The 23988-nt window shown below is 38.4% G+C and overlaps 1 protein-coding gene across 6 annotated transcripts in view; it reads right to left on the reverse strand.

Moving 5' to 3' along the window:
• Nucleotides 1-23988, reverse strand: part of SBF2 (SET binding factor 2) — a 232184-nt gene that overhangs the window by 124800 nt on the left and 83396 nt on the right. For all 6 annotated transcript variants that reach the window (XM_071427963.1, XM_071427961.1, XM_071427965.1 and 3 more), the window contains exon 3: nucleotides 8399-8536. In XM_071427963.1, the coding sequence (XP_071284064.1) occupies nucleotides 8399-8536 (138 nt within the window). The remainder of the gene's footprint in view (nucleotides 1-8398; nucleotides 8537-23988) is intronic.

Raw genomic sequence — 23988 nt, forward strand, 5'->3', positions numbered from 1 at the left:
AAATGCATTAAAGCAGCTTTGATCCCTGACTGATAACTAACAGTTTAGAAAAATTAACTGTGATAACCACTGTTCATCATCACTCTGCTATTTGTTTGTTTCCTTATTTTCTGAAAACAATTTGTTCCTCAGGTTAGCCAAGGGATGTACATGGCATCAAGCCCAAACTAGACAAATTCAGTCTTATTATTCAAACATTTTTTTAATGAGGAAGTAAACTGACAAGTGCAGTCACCAGCAGATCAGGCATGATGTCCCAGATCCCAGAAAAAGGTTTAATACCTTCTCAATCATTGTAGTTAAAATTGAAAACTTGTGGGGTTTATACACCTTATATTAAGTAAGGTATTGCTTTGTTTAATCAGTGTCCTATTGCCCTAAAAATCCCTCAACATCTATAAAAATTGTAAAGCTGAGCAGTGTAACGTGTAAAGTGAAAAATTGTAAAGTTTGCAGCATTTTATCAAGTAACGAGAGAAGAGTTTGAAAGCTTGGTATTAGAAAAAAAAAGTATTAAACAGAAGTTAATTATGATAATAAAATATTGCATATTTCCCTCAAATAAATGGGAGTCAATCAAGAGCAAAATACTTGCTTAACAGTGAAATGTATATGAAATAAATTAAATATTATAAATATTAATTAATAACTGCATCCTGTATTATAATAAGAAATTAGGTACTCACAGCCATGAATTATTTTTATTTCATGTACATTTATGTGTAAGTTAAAACATTTGTGGGTTACCTGATCAAGGCTGACCTTAAAATCCAAGTTTTCCATCCAGTGGCAATGGACTATGAAACATCTCTCTGCTTCCCACTCACTTCCATGAAATGACACTTCCTGTCAGCCACATCTGGCTGACACTGGATGGGTTTCAATGTTGCATGGGGTAAATCAGGACAAAACCAGACATTCTCATGCAAGTCTCAATTTCTGCTTAAAAAACTATGTTAAAAATTCTAGAAGAAAAAGGTGACTGATTTTGTGCTACTTCACTGAAAACCTCATTTAAAGGCACAGATATGGCAGCCAAAAAACAAATGGAGCTTTAAAAAACAACTTTACTCATATTAACCTTATCTTCTTTTATTAAACAGAGATCTTAATTGCCATGATGTAGCCTTCAAACTTTAGGGTTTCCTCTTGAACTTTTATAAACCTGATTTTGCCACAACAATCACATTATTTTAAGATGTCAGTTCTGCTTCTAGATACTGACATTTAACTTAAAGATAACCATCTAGCCAAAATCAACATTAGGAACCAAAGTTAGTCAGGAAAGATCCAAAGGACCTACCAATATGGTCAGAAACAATTCTCCCTACAACTGAGTGCAGCATTATCATTTGCTCCATCAACATGCAACTGAGTTACAGCACACATGAAGCACAGCCACCCTTCTCCTGTCTTTTCACCCTAGTCTTCAGAATCTGGAATGCTGGTTCTGATTCCTGTTGAGCAGAGAAAAAATAGGCTTATCCTCATGTGAGAGGGAGGAAAAGCAATTTGAACTGAGGTACTAATAGAAAAGTTAGAAGAAACACGAGGACTTAGAGGTAGCTGTGCTGTTCTGAGGGTGGAAGCTGGCAGGCATTATTTGAAACTCAAAGGAAATCAAATGTGAGCAGAAACTGAAGTTAGAGTTGTGCCTTAATAATTTGTTCACTCTTTGAAAGAGAACAAACTTCTCTCATTCCAAAACTTGCTCTCTAGTACTTCACTATGTCAAAACCAGTTTGCCCTATGCAAAATTTTGCATTGAAATTATGCCAAGTTCACCAAGCCTGTTGTTTTTCTACTAACTGCCCAGCAAAGATTTAGAGACCATGCTCAATTTCTTATTTTAGGAAAAATTATTTGGAGTTTACTTTAGTAATCTTATGCCAATTACTCATTTGGGACAGATCCCTTTCTCCTTATGTGACTTAGTCTCTGTTTGTCTTATTTGCAGCCAAACACAGGCTTAGCTGCTTTATTAACAATCAAAGGCCAAAAAACATTCAGCATCAATTAATTTTATTTACTTGTCAGAGTATATAAATGCATGTATCCAATAAATTCTAACACATGTAGGAAAGTTAAAATAAACTAAGCTGCCTGCTGCCAGAAGTCAAATCTGCAGCCTGCCTGCAATTTGCTGTACTGAGCTAAAACCACAGGTGAACAGATCTGCTTTGTGGTTTGCCTGTGTGCACAGAACCATGCCACTGCAGCTAAACCTATACTGGAAAAAATTAAACCAGCATAAAAGCTATTATCTTGATTTAATTATCTCAAAATGGGGATAATACAATGTAGTAATGCACAGTAAGGAGCCTATCAACTAAAAAAAGATAAGGATCAAAGACAGAAAATGACCTGAAGATCATAAACTTATCAAATAGAGCAATCTTGAGGTTTTATGACAGGTCAGCTGGTTCACTCTCTATGTACTACTGACACTTCAGAGCACAAATGTGATAGGAAAGAGTTTGCAAAGCACCTTCCAGCAGTACACAAAATTTACACCATCACCATCTATTAGATGTTTACCATTTAACACTCTCACTTTGAAAACCTCCAGAAGGTGTTGATATGGATTAGCACATAAAACCATTGAAAGTACTTTGGAACCAAAGGAACCTCACACCCACACTTTGCACGTTTCAGTGCAGCTCTCCAGACAAAGTGTCTCTCTGAAATAGGAGGTGCAAGCTCCAGAGCATCTGGGAAGTCCAAGATGATGCCACTGAGTTGCCCTTCTGGAATATCAACAATCAACAGCATTAATAACTGCTTTTACTGTGTTAACCTTATCCCTGAGGAATGGGAAAGAAATGCAGCACCAGGTCCTTAGCAAGAGCTATGCAGAAGCAAACATCATTCCAGAGCTTCAAGTTTACTAAACCTTTCTGAATTTTCCCAAAGGCAGCTAACCTGATCCATGAATTCACACACCCCTAAATTGAGAAAACTGCAGACACCTATGATGCACATGCAGAACAAAAGGCAAAACTCAAATTTAAGAATGCTGTAATTCATGCCCTATTTTAACTCACTATAATGTTTTTTATAAATAATATAGAACAGCATATATAGACATACACCAAGGCAACATTTTACACACACAGATTGTTTTGGTTAATTAAAACAGTTAATCCCTTTGAATTGCATATGGGGGAATGCATTGAAAAGACTTGCAGTGAATTGCTGAATTAGTATTACACTACTGTTTGAAAGTCAGCTGAATCTGATCTCTACTGACAAAGAAATGCCTCTGCTGAAAAGATAGCATCTCCTTGTCCTGTGAGCTGAACTTGGGGCCTCTGTTCAACAACACAGGAGTTAAGAGGACAAGGTGACCTTTACCCAGCACAAGTTTTTGTACCCTGCAAAAGCATGAGTTCAGCTTGGGGATGTGTGTGCAAATGCACGAGCCAGGGGATGAACAGGGCAGGAGAAATTATTGCCAGAGTTATTAAGATGGAAATATGATTTCCTCTGTACAACTATTCTCATCTTAACTTTAAATTCTGATGGTTATCTTAAATGTATAAAAGGACATTAAAATACAAGTCTGTTTCTTATATAGAAAATTATCTGCAATCTGGCTTTTACACTAGACTAGAAAGGAAACAAGGCATTACTTAAATCTCTATACAATGTCACAACAGCCATTTTTCAGTAGATTCAGAAAGATGATGATGCAACGTACTAAACATTGCTCTTAAAATTGGGGGGCCTTTTGCACCAAATGTGCTTAGGGGCATTGACTATATGAAGGAACCTTCAGAATAAATTCAGCATTTGGGATACTGACATAAAATTGTTAAACTTCATTTTAGGAAGAACATGCTCATTTAATATCCAAAGGGGAGGTCAGGTTTCCTACACAAAACAGGTACAGCTGAACTGAGTGTTCTCAGCCTCTGGTAAAACATCAGTGACTCATTGAGCAGCTCCTGCCTGAGCACAGCAGCAACACCAAAGCTCCAGTCCAAGCTGAGAAATCATAACTTTTTGAAGCACAATCATTTTGTTGGCAGTTTTTCCCTTGACTCAGGAAATATCTATGAATGTTGTGAATCTGCCATTTTATGGTTTGGGATTTTTACAAGTCCTTTTTCCTCCTTTTGCAGGGGAGGGCAGAGAGAGGAAGAGAACGTGAATGGCAGGAAACAGGAGAGCTGTGAATTATTACTTATGTCCATTTTCCAGAGCAATAGATTTAATCCTATATTTGTCATTGCAATGTTTTAACACACACACTTGAGACAACACACAAGCACGAGACAATCTTGTAATAAGATTGTCATAAACAAATGTTTGGGGTGTTGTGCTGATCTCACTGAGCAGATTTTCTGTAATGCAAGAAATGCAGTTGCACAGCCTCAATTGCTGGCATAAATCATCCTCCAATTTGTTGATGGTGGGGTTGGGAAGAGAGGGCAAATTTCTTTCCAAGTGCAAAGCAATGTACAAATTGACCATTATGTTTCTAAATTATCTGAGTCAACATTTTTTAAGAAAGATTCTATCTGTGGTGCTCTTCCAAACATTGTTAATATAAATTCTGTGTAACTGGTAAGAAGCACAACTGAGGTCACTACAAGTATCTGCTGAGTCAAAAGTACTAAATCAAGTCCTTGTCTGCTAAGTGGTAACATGCAGAAATTGCTGCTAGAAATGAGAACCTCGTTTTAGCAAACTGTGCACACCACTCAGAACTAAACATGTTAATGTATGCACATATATGTATACAAATATATACTTTTTATGATTAATAAAGCTACAAACATAGAGAAACGGAGTTTTATGGGTGAATTCTGTAGGTGTAAGCTATGATTCTTCTGAACATCCTTTGGCTGCTCAACAGCTTCTGGCTTCAGCTGCCAGAAAAATAAACTAAGAAGACTTTTTTTTGGTTGATAGAACAAGGTTTTTCCAAATCACTGACATTTCAAGTGGATTTCAAACCACAAAAGCAATCAAAATACAGCAATGGGACATCACACACCTCCACATCCTCCCAGCCCCTCTAAAAAAACCAACCAACTTTGAAGGCACTGTGAGAGGAAGGGAAACAGAGATGTTTTGACTTACCCTCCTCCTCCTAATTGCTGCAGGCACATGGCAGTGAATGAGGCCCCCAGCTCTGTTTGCTGGAGTATCTAAATAGCACCTTAAGCCAGACAGAAATGTGGATACAGCCAAGCACGTGCTGGAAATACAAGAAGCTGGAAGGACCAAGAGGCAGAGCAGTAGCTCAGATTTGTTTACACTCATGTAGGAACTTGAGGTGGGAGAGAAGCCTTGCACATAGAACTGCCCTGCAACATGCTCAGGATGCCTCTGAATGACAGCAGCTTTATCACTGTTAATTGAACTGCCTCTAGGAGTGTCTACACACAACCCAACCTTTTCTGCTCTTAAGGTCAAACTAATGTTTGTCTAATGCTTCATTTTAAACCCAGATGAAGAACATATCCTTATTTAGCTTTAGCAAATGTTACTGGGACAAATAAGTGAGACTAGCACCCCAAACCAGAACAATTCCTGAAGGACTCCATGGCAAAGCTGTGTCATCTGAAATCACACAGCACCAAGTGAGCTCCATTCCCCTGTTTAGTGGAGTGTGTTCATCTCACCTGTGCCTACAGATATGGAATATTAATCAGACTGAAGTTAACAACAATGTTTTTTTATATTATCACAGGTTTCTGAGAGCTGATTGCTAATCAAACTGACCAGCACCCATGCAGGTAATAAATTCTGGGTCAGTCAGAACTGCAACAATGCAAAGGATGATTCATGGATGCCACCAAAGAAAACAGCATTCTATTTTCTGGCCAGAGGGAAGAAGTTGAAAATAGGCCATCAGCTGATTGATCACTAGAGCCTGTGCTTTCCTCTGGAAAACTTGTTGTGGCATGCAACTGCCAAGAGATTACACTGAATCCAGGACTTCCAGAGACAGCAGGGAGGATACTTTTTCCTGCAGACTGTGTAGTTTTTACAGCTGCTATATTAATCTTGCATCCTAGATTATCATGGTATCACTTATGTATTCCATCTGAGTACAAACTCCTTACACTTCTGGTAGCATTTATTTACAAATTATCCTGTAACAAACAACTGAAGCAGGGATGAAGGGAGCCAAAACAACAGAAGTCTTTTTGACTTGAGTCCTCCCTTGAGTCTTCTCAGACTCAACTGTGTCTAAAGGGTTCGTATTATGATGCAGAAGGTTCCAAATAGGTTTGATGGTTCTCTTGGAGCATTCACAGGCTGAGAAATGAGTTTGTTTTCAATTCCCAGTTTAATTAACCACAGAAACTTCCAAGTGGTTGATTCCTTTTTTTTTTTCTTTTTTGTGAAGATGATTCTGCCAAGCCAAACATCTCATCTGCTGCTCTGGCTGAATTCTGACCAGCCTCATGTATCAGCAAGGTCTACCTGGTGAAGGCTACTGGGAAAGAAGTGGTTTTGTGGGATTTTATTGAAATTTAATCTTCCTTTGGCCTCAGTAAGTTATATCAGTCAGTTAAGGAAAAACTGACCTGTATTTATCTGTGCAAAGCACTGTCTAGACTTCATTGCAAGTCCTGAGCACGATGTTTCATAGATTATTTAATTAAGCATGCATCTGAATGGTTAAATCACTATTACTGCCCTAGCCCAATGCTGTGTGAGCTCAGGTTTCATGACAGATTGTACACGTGCTGGATTCTTGTCTAATGACCATGGAACAGGGCACGTTCAATTATTCTCTTTGGGTTTCAGAAAGAAACAGGAAGTTTTGCTATAAACAATGCAGTCATAGAATAAATTTCACCACAGCAAGTTCATCTGAAAAATATGCATTCTTTACAACACAGCCAGGAATGGCATTATGAGAACCAACATCCTGCTGCACTCAGTTTTTTATTGTTTTTTTTACTTTGGGTTATTTTGCATTAATACTTAGGCAATATAAGGAAAGAAAAAGTTTTAGTTAATACTGGATGTTTTGTGATGAGCATTACTTCAAAGATGTGGATAGGGAATCAAAAGCAGCTGCTAGAAACTACAGGATAAATAACAAGTTTGCTAAATTTAGTTTATGTTATGAAATACATAGAGTGAAGGAAGAGTCAGCCATTGTAAATTTTTATCAGCTGGGAAAGAATTACTATAGAATATTTCACTCTCTACTTATAAAATAAAGGAAATATGACAGACATGAAATTTTAAGAGGAATGTGTCAGCTAATCTACACTAAAGCTTAAGACTAAAGTACATCTAATATTGGGGTACATTTCTGCTTTCAAATCCTTCTAAAAGTCCACAAAAACATCCAACTAAACTGTAGCACTAATGAAATGAGAATAACTATTATTCTCTGGCTTCCAACTATGCCCAGAAAAACCACACCATTATTATTATTACTACAACACATCTTTCAATTATTCTACAAACAGGGTAATCTTTCAACTCTGGTATTAAATGAACATAGTGCTCTTGGATTATTAAAAACATTTTCTTAAAATAATCAATAATGATGCAGTTCTTCACTAAGAGAACAAGAAATTACTTTACTCAGCTATTTATTTAATCTCAGCTAATTCCATTATACTTAGTGCCAAGGTTTTACTTATTTTTTTAATTTTCACGTAGGAAAGAAGATATTTCAAAACATAACAATGGCAGTCTGCAATTACATATTGGATTAGGTTTTCCCTAGGTTCTAGATATTAAAGATTTCAAGTATTAAGTCACAGCAGATATTCTGGGAAGCACTTTACATCAAATGGGAAACAAAATGTCTATTTTTGAAAGACTGAGGTTGCCAAGTAAAAATGAAATACATGTTTAAAATCAAACAGTGCCAAGTAGCTGACACCTCCAATCTGACCCAACTAAAAACTGAATAATTATTCCATCAGTTTTTAAAATCTTGCCAATAAATGCACTTACAGAAATATGGATGCACACTCCAGCATCCTTTTGGAGTGCACATCTGTTCTGACAGAGCAGGCCAGCAGAGGGAGCAGAAGTTAATAAACCTTCTCCTAGAACAAGGCTCAGACTCATCCATGCTATGTCAAACAGGAAAGGAAATGAACACCATATTGCTTATCCCATTTGAAAAGGAAAATGTGGTGGAGAAAAAGAAATTCTATGACGTGGTTTTGGCTGGGTTTTTTTTTGTTTGTTTGTTTGTTTGTTTGTTTCCAAACAGATAAAAACTCCAAACACACAAAACAGTGCCTCAAGCTCACCTTTTGCAAAAACACATGAATTTCTGTAGGACAGAAAAATGAACCCTCAGCAGGAACAGCAAAATATTTCCTCAAGTTGCTCTCTATGACATGGATGCACAGTTTATAGGCACTTCTTCCTGCATTTCTGCTCCTTGCTGTCAATCTCTTACCTGCAGGTTGATCTCTGCTTCATAGAAAGTCAGGCAGGAGCAGTAGTGCCTCTCTGAGTCGATGTCAGTCAAAACCACCACGAAGAACGTTGGCTGCTTCCTCTCCTTGGAGAGCTGCCATCCTCCAGGCTGGCAAAACTAAGGGAGCAAACAGACAGACACAGGTAACACCAGCTGTTTTCAGAAATATGAAGAATATTTCAGCATGATCAAGGATCATTTTGTTTAAAGTGAACATATGCAGGGTTCCAAAATTTGAAGAAAATGGGGAAAACCCACTATGTCTTGAACTTGGTAAGACTGAGAAAAATTTAGCTCTATAAACATTAAGGGAGAGAATAAACACTATAAAAAGAAAATGTATTCCTTTAAATACAGTCAGCATTTAAGAGCATCTTTGTGGTGTTGAACAGGAAATAACAGGAATAAATTGACACATGAAGCAGATTTCATTTGGATAAAAGGTTAGAATCTGAAGCTAAAATTCTTGTGTCTTAAAACAACTCTACATTTTTCATTTCTTCACTTATTTCACTAATAATTTATCTAATCAAACATAGATATATATCACTTGCACCTACTTGCAAAGTGGGAAGTGAGTTCAATACTCATTCCTAAAAAGAATACTATAGAAAAATATTTTTCACCTATTTATTGATTACTTCTGTAAACTTCATTGTAAACATTTGAAATTTTACACACACAAGTAGCATGAACAAACAGAACTACAGCTCAACAGCAAAGTGGAAATTGTGAGGTTTTTTTTCCCTTTTTAAAGGAATACTCTCTAATGCAAGAGTGTGCTGAAATTCAGGGATCAGTTTGCTGAAGATATCTGGGATGGCCTTTATTCCTCCTTTCTTTTACTGAAAGCTAAAGTCACATCCACGAAAAAATCACAAATACATTTCTAATAGCAAAATTATAAACCTAGAATTTAGACAAAAAAAGCAATAACCCCTGTATGTATTAGGAGTAATAACAATTAAAAAAACCCACAATAAATGCCTAGAATTGTTAAATGATGCAGATACCAAAGGAATCAAACAAATAGGTCAAAATCTCAAGTTTCCAGAATTGCTTCATTCCTCTAGACTGAAGACTGAAAGAGCATGAAGAGTAAGTTGTAAACAAACATTTTCTACAGATTCATCTTTAGAACCTCTACCATAAAAGCTGGGTAGTCTTAGGTGAGCACCAGTTAAAACTCTGCCTCTGATATGCAGTTTCTTTTATGATCCTGGGAAAATCTTCAAAACCAAAGTTTTCTCATGTTACATTCTTCAAATTCTAGATAGTCAGCTTAACACTTGTGAGTCTGCATCCTTAGAAGTGCTAAGCACTCCCTTCTACATCTGAGAATAACTGCTCTGAACATCAAAAAGTACTTTGTGAAAAGACATCCTAGTCATTCCAAGTTAAGCATCCAGTATTAGTCTATGATTTTGATAATGCTGGCCTAATCTCCTTTTGTTTTTCATCCCATGTCAGTTAAAAATAAGAAGATACTGCTATTAATCTTGCAGGACTGCTATAAAGATAATGCAATATGGCCAATATATACAGACATTATAACAAAAACATAATTAAAAAGTTTGACAATAAAAAAATCATTAAGAGTTCTCTATGAATTGCAGAGTTTGAGGGGTGTCTGTGTAATAAACGAAGCCTGGAATCCACAGTTCAACAAGATAACCCCCAAAACTGTGAACTGCTCTTTGCCCAACAAATATGAGCCAAAATGCAAAGAATGCAGCAAGAGCCTAATAATAAATAAAATCTTTCCATGATATGCCATGAAAACCAAATTATTTTCCTACAAGGTAGGTCAAATGAAGGCTGTTCATGCAGCTCAGGCTTTGTAAGATCCAAACACTCGAGTTTACAATCTTAACACCCCTTCAGATCTGCCCAGTCTCCCAGCTCTGACAGGAGCTCCTTGCTGGTGCCACTGCCTTTCTGCTTTACAGGTGGGAGATGCCCATCTCACACCTGGAAACCACAATCTCAGATTTTTGAGAGTCTGGAATTCCTGGAATAAGCCCCACTCTGCCCATTCCAAACCCTGCCCTACTAAAGGCACAGAAGCACTTTGGTATTGTTTGAAAACAATCCTTTTTATTGGGAAAATGCATTATTAGCAGGTCTGCTGCATAAAATCTATTCCAACATCTGCCCTGTAAACTGGGAAATGCAAAGGGAAACCCTACAGCTAAACTTTGAACTACCAGAGGAGACTTTGGATCTGAGCAGGCTGCTGTCAATAGCAGCCTCTCAATCTATTCATGTCTTAAACCTACTCACGTCACAGGTGAGAGTTCTCCCCAATTTCAAAGTGATCTTGTGCACAAAATGATGCCTCAGGCTTTAGCTTTTATATTTTTCAGGTTCTGCACTACTTTGGTGTGCAGTTCATATTAGGGGATGGTGAACTCTTCACAGAGTAGGGAGACAAAACAATTCCTCCTCTAGCTGGGGACCAAGGACAAATGATCCAAATTTCAGGCCCAAGGGCATAAACAACAGTGGACTGAAGAGAGAAAAACAAGAAGGATGGGACTTCATGGGCTGAAGCTGTAATTGGACAATTAATTCCAATATGCAAATGGACCAGAACTTATAAAAGTGAGCGATCCCGTGACCGGCCGTGCATTTTGTGACCATTTTGGTTCATCTTGGGTGCAGCCCTGGCTGGGCTCTTGTGCTGCCCAAGGTGGATCCATCGAGGCCTTCTAATAAATCCCTACTTTATTCTTTAACTCCATCTAGCCTCTGTCCTAGGTCAGCCTTCATCAGGCATCAAAACTTCCTAGATTTAACTATTTTACTAGAAAACAACAATTGGTGATCACTGAGGAAAACAGCTGAAGTAGAGTACATCCACTGGCTACACAGAGAGTCTGTGTTTTCAAATAAACTAGAAGGAATTTATAAATAAAGAGATTGAGGATAAAGACAACAGGCTCCCCCACAAGATTAAACAATGACTGTTTCTCAGTTTCCTTAAAATAAGGTAATAAATATTAGCGCAATATTTGAAATGCAAGCAACATTGAGAAGAACTTTCCAAACCAGCATAAATACAAGTTACCCTCCAGGATGATTACCAGCACTCTCTGGCTACTAAGAACAAGGAAATGTTTCCATACCAAACCAGATGCTTCACCAAAACAGACAAAAGCATCATTGTGAATATAAGCCAAAGGTCATGTGGCTTCTCCAGTAAACAAGAAAAACCCCAACAGTTTAAGAACCAACACCCTTCCATATTGTTTCACTTATTTGCCAGAATTCTTGGAAACAGACTACAACTCCTATCAAAGGCAGTGAAAATAAGAATGAAGCAGAATGTCCAACTCACAATTCATAAGAACGAGGCCCTAATGCTGGGCGAGTGCTTCCAACAGACTCCATGTGTTAGAACTGACTGCCTTCTAAAATTTGCTGCAGATATGCAGAAATTGCCCTGAACAATATGCAACACATCTTACACTGCAGGTACTGAAATTACACTTTATGCATTGTCTGAAACTGCAGGTGCCCACTGAAGCAAAGAACTTTCTCTCAATTATTCCCACAAATGCCTTCAGACTAAACAAGAAACCAGACAGATTTAAAAATGATGCATGGCGTTCTAAACCAGTGTAACTGGGTTTGTTACCTTCAAAAAATTTCTATGTCATCACCACAAGCCTTCTTGCTAAAGTCTAGACATGATTAATCAGTTAAAAGTGACATTTCTTTCTTCTGATTTTTATAAGCTAAACACATCATCCTTGCTTGATTCACAGATTTGTTCCCTCTCTCTAACCTAGAGCTACAGCTGTACTGCTACTGGTTGCCTTGTCCCTCTCAATTGAAATAAATCATTTGCATAAATCAGCATATCCCCTAGATATACTGGACACAGCTTTGGTGTCCAGAAACCTAGGACATCCTGATTGGGAAGGGACAGGTTGTGAAGTAGATCCTCACTTGAAAAAAGTCATTGAGATGCTGGACTTTATCCAAAGATGGGCTTGGACACCCAGTGTTTGAGGCCATGACAATTTCCCCAAGCAGCACTTTAAAGTCTGTTGAAAAATTGAAGAAAATGTTGAAATTGTCACAATTTCTATTAAAGCACTAGAGGAAGAAGGCTTTTTGGTTACTGTGAATATGAAGATTAAATATCATGATAATGAACAGTAATTCTAAAGTGTTCAAGTTTCATTAAAGAAAAATTTCAGTCCTTTGTATCCTTACCATGACAAAACTATAATATCCATATCTCAGAAATTTGATCAGAAATGACCCAGCTGCAAGAACCTGTACCTTAGAAATCCATCATTTTCTTCTGGCCTTGCAGCCCGAGCACAACCAAGTCCACAACACAAACTCAAACCAATATTCTAGCTGGGTCTGTGCAGCCACAGACTGCTCCCTCTGCACTTTACATTGTTTGCTGCATCAATGAGCTGCTCAGCTTCCCATCACAAATCCACCACCTCTGATGGCATGACCAAGGGAGAAAGGGAAAAAAGCTTGTTCAGAAAGTTTACAACATGAAACATTCTTTGCAAGTCATCCTTTGAAAGTATTTTAGGAAGGGTTTACACAGAGTAGTAGACAAGCTCTGTGACAGAATCCTGCACTTGAATTATTATATTTAAGACATTTTCTCACACCATACTTATTTCTTCAAAATATATTTGTGCACTTGCTCCTTGTCAAATAAAATCCAAAGCTATCTAGGATACACATAAAATAGAAAACTCTTGAACTCCATTGACAAACTTGAATTAAAAGATCCCAAAATGATTTTAAAATTTAAAACATCTGACAGAGATATCCACTTTCCTTTCTAATTCAAGTCTTTCACCAAACATTGAATTCTCCCTTGAATCACTCTCTGCACAAAGATTCATTTCATTAAGCCTGCTTCTGCAGGCTCTTACTATTCAAGTAACTGTGCTTTGTTTTTAACATGTATCATCATCATCCTTCCTGCAAACCTCCCTAAAAATAAAGAACCATGTTCTGGACATTATGTGAAGGAAGTTTGTTCCATCTGGACTTGCATGACCCAGCACCAGCTGCTGAGTATTTCACCATTTCTCCATTCACTTATGTATGGAATTTTGGCAAAGGGAATTTTCTCTCTCAGATGCATACCTCTATTTAAAACAAAACAATTACAATGCTCATTGGCATGATAAAAAAAGCAAAGTTATGAAGCTGTTAATATGAAGAAACGCCTGGATCTTTTGGATATCTCTGGATGTAAACAGAACACAAAATATAGACTGAATTTTGTAACAGCTTCCTGCCTTTCAGTATCTCATATCCAAGAAATCATGTATTTATCCTTATCCTGGTCTAAAATAAAACCAGAGCACTTAACATACAATCCAAATTATTTCCAGGTAAAAGCCCATTTGTAGTGTTGCAGAATATTCTGGTGATCAACTGTAAACAATTAAACTCACAAACAAAACAACAGCTTTTAATCCTAAAACCCTAAAGAAATAAAAATAAAGGCCTTTTTTAAATTTATACCTTGGAATGAACTGAAATGCAGCATTCTCTAAGAGGAACCTTTACATAATCACCTTGAGGCACCTGTGAACTGTGCTGCCTGTGAATTATTCATATTACAGGTGAATAATCCTTCCCTCTCTGCCCAGATGCTGAGGACATTTCCACCTCAGCTCCTCACTCAAACCCTTAAAGCCACGTAAAAACAGACACTAAGAAACATTTCTCTTCAGAGGGAAGATCCACAACCACATCCTTGATCTTCCTAAGGCTGAAAGTTGCTGGAAGATCTCTTGGTGGCACTAATCCTGCCCAAAGGACAGACCAGGAATTCTCCCCTTGGAGCTGCACATTGAAGTGATGCTCAATAACCAGATGCTCGAGCTTGTCACAGACCCTGCAGCAAAGTTCCACAAAGCAAGAAAACCTAAAATATGCAGGAACATCTCAATTAAAACCAGTCAACTCATCTTCCAAAGTCAAAGACAGAGAAGTCTTTTTCTGAAATTCATCAAGGTTAACCTACCCCACACACCAGTAAATAGATAATCCTGGGTGCACATCTACACATGCACTTGGAAAAAACCCATCAGTTTCAAGTTCATTGCTTTGCCTTTTTAAAACCTCATAAAATTGTGTAATTTTAAACACCTTTCCTTAATGAGCTGCTATAATGAAAACTCAGATTGGTGAAAAGCATTTGTGCAGCAACTGTACTCCTAGTTTATCTTCTGAAAAAATAAAACAAACTGAACTGGCTTTTAGCAAGAAAACTACACCCACTGGGAAAACAGTTCCTTCTTGTGTTTTCAGAACACTTAGTATTGCCATTCCAGTGGCTTATTTAAAACAACAACAACAAAAAAGCTGTCAAATACTCTTCTGACCATTTCTGAACAAAACCAGGCTAGTCTACAGAAATGGTGATTTATGAGTAAGTACTGCAAGCTAATGCCTTTATTTCAGAAATAGTACAGGATTAATAATGGCATTGAATGGGGTTTTCTTCACAAAACAAACTTCCAACATCTCCATTCTAATGAAGTTTAGTAAGAATGTGGAATTGGCAGGCTTGTGCAAATAATTTTTTATTTTTTTAACCTATTTAGACAGTGGTCCATCCTGTTGATTTCAGCCAAGTGTTACAACGATAATCTTATAGAAATTTAAAAATTCTGAGATCATTGAACCCAGAATCTTTTCTTACCACACCCACCCATAGTAAAACCCAACACTGCTCTGGGCTGCCTCAGATAGCTGTGGACAACCACCAGGAATTCTGAGATGTACATCAGTATGGAAACCCAAATATCCATACATTTGGTGTCTGAAGCACATACTGTACACCAGAAAATTTTAGGTATGTTAAAAAAAAAAAAAAAACAACATACATTTTAAACATCATCAAACACTTAAGAAGTCATAAATTTAAACTTGGGTCTTGCACCTGAAATTCAGGAACACAGGGCCTGCCTTCAGAATTCCTTTTACAAAGCAATCCTTGCAGGTCACCAATAACTGCTGCCCATGGTAACACAGGTCAAAGGAATAAGAGAAGTCTGGAAATTAATTGTTCAACATGAAAGCAGAAAAGACAATTACAACACAGCAATAAATCCAAGTAAGACATGACTTTAGCAATTTATACTTCAGTCACAGGTTAGTGAATACAGAATAATCAATTCTAGTGATGTACTGTGTTTGTTATAGACAAAAAGTGTGGAAGGAGAATTTTGGATATTTAAAACACTTAAAGAAGGACTATAAAAGGATAACACTATCAAAGAAACTAATTCCTTGTATTCAATACCTGTGTTTTAATTTTCATCACAAAGCAGATAAAGAAGTGTCTGTGTCCCTCTTAACCTTTTCAACAACCATTTTTCAGGAATTGTTTTGAAAATGCATTGTGAGATTATACTAATAGTTAATGCATTTGGGAAGGGGTTTTTGGTTGCTTTTTTGTTTGGGGGCTTGGTTTTATTCCTACTTGTAATGACCCCTGACCTTTTAAAAGATCAGTAGTCATCTGAAGTAGACAAGCCTAGAAATACAGTTTCTATTTAAAAACATAATTGAGCATTTTATGCACAATTATCAGTGAAGCACGAAATATTAACCTTGCCTATTGCACTCATTGCACTCCTTTTGCTCCTCTTCTCTCTCTCCTTCCTTCTTTCTTTTTCTCTTTTGGCAGCAGAAGTCCTGCTACAGCAGCAGCCATAAACATTTCCCAGTCTTCAGCAACTTCCCAACTCATTTACTAGATAAACTATAAACTAGCTTTAAAATACATACAGCATGTGCAATTATTGCATTGGTTGAATGTCCAAAAAAAGAAAAAATAGCAATAAAGCAGGGTAATTAGCATACAGCACTCAACAATTACAACTGGCACCCAGTAAGCAATTTAAAGGAACATAAATTTTTATTTATGTTAATGATTAATACTACTCCAGGTCAATGTTCTATAAAATACTACCATAATACACAAAGTCCTCATTATCTCATTTTTACCACTCACACCTGCCCAATTAGACATTAAACCACACTGATAATACCATGCTACAGTTTGGAGATTGTTGCTCTCTAGCAATCGTAAAAAAGCAGCTTTGTGCTAATAGATGTTAGGATTTTTGTATCCATCATCTTAAAACTCCTTAGAATAATATGCCAGAGATGGGTTCAAGTCTCCACACTCAGAAAAAAGCACGTGGGAGTTGGGGGCAGTGTGTGTGAGCACATGGCACTGCAGGGTACACTGGAAAGAACATTGATGTGACCTGACAGAGACCCATCACCGAAAGGCCTGGGACTGCTGCAGCAAAATGGACTTAAGAGATTCAAAAGAGATGCCAACAGCCTCAAGATGACAGAATACAGAACAGGAAGTCTTGAAACAGGCAAATTAATTTGATGTCAGAATTTGCTCTTAAAATAGCAGAAATTCAACTGGAACATACACTTGTGGAACAAACCACAAAAAGGGTAACACATACCTAAAACTCCCTAAAAAAAGTGCTCAGTGCAAAGTGATAACCCATTTCTTTTAGAAATATATCCCTTCATGATGCAACTGGGGAAGTTGAAAAGGTTTGGCACTGGCCTTGCCCAGCAGGAGCCCTGTCAGGCACTCCTAAAACCTCCCCCTTGTCACACGCAGCCATTCCCAGCAGCACCACACCTGACACTGCTCCATCAGCCTCACATCCACAGAGGTGCAAAGGCAGGACACAACTACAGCAGCTCCCTGCACCAAAAGCTTGACTCAGCCAGGAAAAGTTAAATTAAAAATAAACAAAGGAAACTATAGAAAGGGCAGTACATTGCTGGTCTGGTAATTTTGGGAATTCAACAATACTTCTTACATGAGTCATATTATTGTTTCCCACTTAAGGTCACAATTGATTTCCCCTTTTGCAGGTGTGAGTTTCTACAAGGAAACAGAAAACACATAAACATAGAAAAATTAAATGTGACTAAAAATCTCACCAAGAAACATCTTAAATAAGTGAAAGACTAGGCTGGGAGCTAAAATAAAAAATACCAAACAACTGGATTGCAATACGAACATATTCCACCAATGAAGTTCTGTACACTGGTTGCTACTACTGAATTCTTCATTTCCACAGTGCTAATTAAGAAAAATATGGAATGCATTTTCTATCAGCATTCTCACCAGGAACACAGTCAAATACGTAGCATGAAAAGACAGCTGAAAAGTTTGGTGCTTTCCACTGAGTTTCAGTTTCCTGTGCAGAGAACTGGGATCAGCAGCATGAGACATACTTGTCCTCTCTTCCCACAACACTGGGGCCTGAATTATTATTGTCACATAAGAGTGGGCATTAGTGCTGGCCTGAGTACAGGATATCTCTCAGGACTGTGGTAGGAGAGCGTGTCTGCCAAGAGCCCCAGTGTAAACAAGAAGCCTTTGTGCCACTGCAGATGCTTCCATGTGCACAGCTGGCATGGCAGGAAACAGCTACTTGGAGCAAGAGACTATTTCCTCCAGGTAGGCTTGCTGAATTTAGCAGTTTCTGCAGTACAAGATTCCAAAACTCATCAGAATGAAGCTTGAGAGAGGTTTGGCACTGAGGAAGTTTGTGCTTCTAAGTCCCTATCTATTCATGGCAGCCACTTTTCCTCCCTCCTGGCAGCTCTCTAGTGCACTCCACGTCTGGACAACATGGTTAACTGGAACTTTGCACAAATACTGCAAAATATTGCAGGAAAATACTGCAGCTTGCATGTGTGGAAACCCAGGGCACTGGGAATATTTCTGTGTCTGCTCTGGGGTGTCCTGACCCCCAGGGGAGCACTGACTTTGACCCTCATTCATGGAGAAAGACTAGAATCCACTAAAGTGTGCAATAGATTATAGAGAGCAGTGTAGGTGTATCACTTGCTGAGAAATTTAGCTTTTGGGATTTTTAGTATGTTGTGGATGGATGCAAGATGGAGGGCACAGGGTGTCATCCTGGGTTTCTTCTTCATGCTTCTTCCTTCTTCTTCATGGGTTTGGGTGGCATTTTGTAATTGGACAGAAAAGTCCCCATGGTGGGTTCTTTGGGATCAGTTATTGGGTTAAAAGGGAAAATAATCCAGGTGTCAGTTCTTAATTGGATAGTTTAGTCTTACAAGACCTTGTAACAAGAGATTGTTGGCCATTTTGTGCTGTGCTAATGAAAAGCTGCTGAACTCATGATTGTGAGACTGTTTTACTGATAAGAAATAACAAACACCTGAGTCCAAACATGAACCACTGTCTCAACTGCCTTCAATGCAGACCCAGAGAAACCAACAACTGGTACCCAAACATGCATGTGCTCTGATCTCCACTATAGGGCAATTAAAACAGAGCATCACAAGTTCTTATGAGGAGCAGACTTCTGTTGCAAGATGTTACTGGAACAAAAAAAATAAAAAAAAAAGAGCAGAGAGAATGTGAGCATCTCTGATAAAAGTCAGTATTGTCAAGCAAACTGGCTCAAGCAACTTGCATGCAGCAGAAAAGAACTGAAGAGCTCTTCACCACTAAACTCTATTCTAAAAGCAGGAATTCCCAGAGGCCAGACACCAAAGGCATAATTTTTATGCTTTAAGAGGGTAAAAAAGAATGTCCATAGGAAATTACTGACTAGTTCAGCACAACAGTCAACTCAGGTAAATGAGCAGAAAATCAGCATCAGAGGCAAAATCAAGATACAAACAGAATGATGACTGATATGTTTCTGTAAAAACAAGGCATTAAAATGGTTTTTCAGGGTAGGGTAATACCAATACAATGCAGCTAACAAATACAATCATAATCACATAAGTATACCTGGACTTTTTTCTTTCTTAAAAGTGATTTGATGCTTTGTGGCAATTATGTTTTAAAAACACATTCCATAGATTAAAGACAAGCCTGCTGAGAGACTGGAAAAGAAAATCCATCTTTGTTACCAGTGATAGACATCAGTGAAGGCACCTCTACTGAAGAAGCATTATCTAATACCCAGCCCTGCTCCCAGCTAAAAAGTCTCATCCTGTCCCATGTGTCCTAATTGGGCAGGCACAGACCTGCCAAAAAAATCACTTTGGAACATGGTGTAGAGAATACAAAGAGATTTTTCCAAGTAAGACAAAAAAAAAGCCCCAACACTTGTGCTGGAAAACAAGTGTCATAGCATGAGTTTAAAGGAGCTCAGCTTTTGGAGTTCAGTGCAGAGTGTTGAGAAACACGTTATAGAGTGGTTATTGGTAGATAAGGGGTTTGCTAGTAAGAGGATTTCAGATAAGTGTTCAGAATTCATTATCATAAAAATTCAAATCTCAAAGTAAGATCTCATACTCTAGTCAGTCAAAGAAATGGAAACTAGAGTCAGGTTATCAGGGTAAGCATTATGCTCTCCTCAGCTGGAGCTGGAGTCCTTCAAGTAAAACTGAACAGCTTTTGGAAGGAATGATGTTGTCCATGTGTGTCAGCACAAGTCAGCTCAGACCCGTGAGGGACCTGGGAATCTGTACATGAAACCTCTGAAAGTTCCAGGGGCTGGACGTGCTCGGAACACTTGAAGCTTTCCATGATTACACAGCTATAATCAGATCTCATACTTCAGAGCTTCAGCCACTCAAGCAGAGAGATTTAGACAGCACTTCCACCTGGATACCTAATTGGACATTGGAGTTTTTGCAGGAGAGCCAGTGGCAGCCATCCAGCACTTCATGGGGCTGGCAGGTACTTCCAGAGAGCTCTGGCTGCCCTGTCTCGCTTATGTGACTATAAACTGCATGCCAAATCAAGGGCTGAGATGGAATTTTCTACCAAATCAAGTTGAGAGGGATTCAGGGATTTGTTTTGCTTGTTTGTTTTCCTTTGTAGCATATGGCATGTTAGCATCATCAGTGTAATCAATTCCCTTAAGCTCAGGAGATGCTCTGGTTTCATCCTAATCTCAAGAACACTATCAAATTGGACAGGACTGAAACTAGCTGGAATAACTAGAATTGTTGGACATTGTATCACAAATCAGTGGTGCTAATTAATAGACTCTGGTCAGACTAAATAAGCTGATGTATCACATATGGTCTCTTCTGTGAAGCCAAAAAGAGGAGGGGTAAAGTTTTTAAAAATAAACTGAAATGTTTTAAAAAGAAAGCAAACTTCATTGCTTGTGTACAACATATCCAAAACATTATATCATTTCATACCATAAAATTTAGTTCTTGGAAAGATTTGAGTAGGATTGTATATGAAGGAGTAAATATTTTTCAAGTGGATTGGTAGGGATTAGATAATTCTATCTTGTCTTCATAATTTAATGCAAAATAATTGGTCAAATTATACTTGCAAAAGGGTTTACTGCTTATAAATGCCACTTATTGGTAATTAATTAAAACAATGCCATGTGAAGAGAATTGAAAAATGTAAGCTGGTAACTTCACTGCTCAGAAAAACCAGGCATTTTTTCCTCTGTCCCAAGTGGGTTAACAAGTGCAGACAAAATATAAGCACTGCACTTCAGCTGCATCCAAGTGCCCTCTGCAGGGACAGGATGCCCAGAAAGGGCCTTCTCTTTACTTCTTTACTGGTGGGAGAATTCCAGTCCCTTATATCCAAAGGGACCTGGGCTGCCCTTATTGTTCTTTGAAACTAAACATTACTGAACATCAACAATTACAGATCCTCTCCTAAAATACAGGGAGCAGAAATAGAAACCACATCTTTATCATCTAAATTGCACAAGAGGTGGGGAAAATACATTATTATTATGCATGTCAAATTATTACCAAATAATTACTACACAATAGAAGAGGCTATTGAAGAATAAGAATTAATACATGGAAAATTACATTGTAAATATCACAATCCCATTGAAAAAAATTAAATAACTAACATGTTTCCTTCCCCAAATTAATCAAATGTTAGTGGTACTCTTATATATAAAAATAGAAACACCAGTCAACCATGGGGGGTTCCCTTCTATTGTCCCACAAGCATACAGAGGAAATAGAAATATTTCAAGGCATCTGTAATGTCTTACATACTTTGAATAAAATAAAGAGCCAAAACACTTAACAGTACTGAATTTTATTCCAAATTATACCCAAGAGGAAGCCATCTGCAGGAAAAATAAAAAGTAAAACAAGAAAAAAACCCCACTCTTTTGCCTTGGCCATCACTTGTGCAATACAGCTATCCAAAAGGACAGCATGTTCTTTTAAAAGAATGACTACTTATTCCTTCATGATACAGGCAACACAAAAATCACCTGAAAATGTTTGGGATTTTTCTTAACTACTAAAAATAAATTCTACACTGGTTCAGTGAAACACTGAACTACTTTTGGCTCTTCTATTGTTCTCCTCATCTAAAATAAAGTATTACTATATTGGCAAAAGCCATCTTTAGAAGACTCTGAAACTGTCTGAAGTTACCCAGAGCCAAGCAAACCACTGCTGCTATGGTCTGGCTTGAAAGGAGACTGAAACCTGAGGTCTAAAATGCATCAGGAGTTCAACATGGACACCTACAACGCCACAAAAAGTCTGAAGCCTTTGCTTTAAACAACAGAAAATGGCTGCTAACACTTCAATAGAGAAATCATAACATACAGCTTAGCAATACACTCACAGTAACACTAAGATTCAAGCTAGTAAAAGTAAAATTTGGTTTATGAGCAAGGCTGGAAGTGCGAGACACAGGACAGCGAGCACGGCGTAAGCGCCGACGATGACAACATCTCAGACATGATGGTCCTGTCTGAGCAGCAAGGATGCAGAGCTGCCTACAAATATTAGCACAGTCATTCATTTGTCTCAGGAGAAATGATACAAGATGAGCAGAAATACCCCAGTGCAGGCAGCACTTCCTGGTGCATCAATGTTTCCTACATTCCTGAGTCTCCCAAATATGAAACAGACCGTACAAAAGAAAAATAATACGAAAAGTATTCGCTGCAAACTCCAAACAAATTAAGTGAAAATTTGAAAATAACTGTGTAGTACTGGACAAACATTAAAAGAATAATAGATGAGTTTTGACAATGTGTGTATGGGTTACATTAGAAAAAAAAAAACAACCAAAAAACAAGCAAACACCCCCCCCTTTTCAACAGTTGCATACCAGGAAACATGTGTTGACCTACGACACTTGAACAGCAAACAACAGTGTCCTACGCGCAACCTCCAGCAGCACAGAAAAGAAGGAATCTTTCAGAGTAATTAGGGATTCAAGGACCCTGTAAAACATTACAAAAATTTCAAAAATTTCCTGCTATTTCTATTTTTCCTAGTCAACACCATGCGACTTAAGAAACTCCTTTATTTTCTTACAAGAAGGTGCAGCAGGCAGTAGATACTTTTATCAAATGGTTTTGGCCCACACAGATGAACTCAGAGTAGATTGCCAGAATGGTTTTTTGATTATGCACAGATTTGCATCAAAATAGAAACCAACAGACTGTACTTCACAAAAGAGTATTTCCTACCCCCCAGGTATTTAGGATACTATGTCCTTAAAAATCTCAGCTGCTACAGCTTGAAAACACTGGTGTAGAGCTCAAGTCATAAACACAGGCCTAGACATTTCTGCAATGGTCAGAAAGTCACTGCACTTTATTTCACAAACTACATTTCGCCCAGAACGAAAAGAATTCTTCATGTAAAGCCAGAACTATGTGTTAATTTATTTTTCATTGAGCTCAATTCTTGAATACATCACAGAATCACAGAATATTCTGAGCTGGAAGGGACCCACAAGGATGATGGAGTCCCGCTCCTGGCCCTGCACAGGACATCCCCACACGTGCCTGAGGGCATTGTCCAAACACTCCTGAGCTCTGCCAGGCTGGTGCTGTGAGCACTGCCCTGGGGAACTGTTCCAGTGCCCAACCACCCTCTGGGTGAGAACCTTTTCCTGATACCCACCCTAAACCTCCCCTGAATCAACTTCAGGCCATTCCCTCAGGTCCTGTCACTGGTCACCAAAGAGCAGAGATCAGTGCCTGCCCCTCCTCTCCCCCTAAGGAGGAATTTTGAGGTCTCCCCTCAGTCTCCTCCAGGCTGAACAGCTCAGGTAACCTCAGCCACTCCTCATGCAGCTTTCCCTTCAGAGCCTTCACCATCCTCCCCTGGTCCATCATCCTGGCTACAAAGGCAAAGAATGCAATAAACACTTTTGCCTTGTCCCTGGCCCTGTCTGCAGTGATCATCCTCACCCTGTAATGGGACAGTTATTTTGCCTATAACTGTTAATGTATTTTAAAAAACTCTTCTTATTGTCCCCCACTAGTTCTGGCTAGCTTCAACTCCAGCTGAGCTTTGGCCACAAGAATTTTCCCCCTACAGTGGCAAGCAGCACCACTGTATTCTTCCCAGGTCACCTGGCCTTGCTTCCACTCTGCACTCATCTCCCTTTTTCTGCCTTATTTCCAAGAGAAGATCCTGTTCAGCCAAGCCAGTTTTCTGCCTCATCTGCTCCACTTGTGACATTTGGGAATTGCTGCTCAATTGCCCTTTAGGAGGTGATGTTTGAAAAGTGACCAGAATCAATTCACATATAAAGAAGTTCTCATCAACTTCAACAA

This window comes from Agelaius tricolor, unplaced genomic scaffold (genome assembly GCF_023055355.1).
Source record: "Agelaius tricolor isolate 1412-34295 unplaced genomic scaffold, bAgeTri1.0.p SCAF_5, whole genome shotgun sequence".
Taxonomy (NCBI): domain Eukaryota; kingdom Metazoa; phylum Chordata; class Aves; order Passeriformes; family Icteridae; genus Agelaius; species Agelaius tricolor.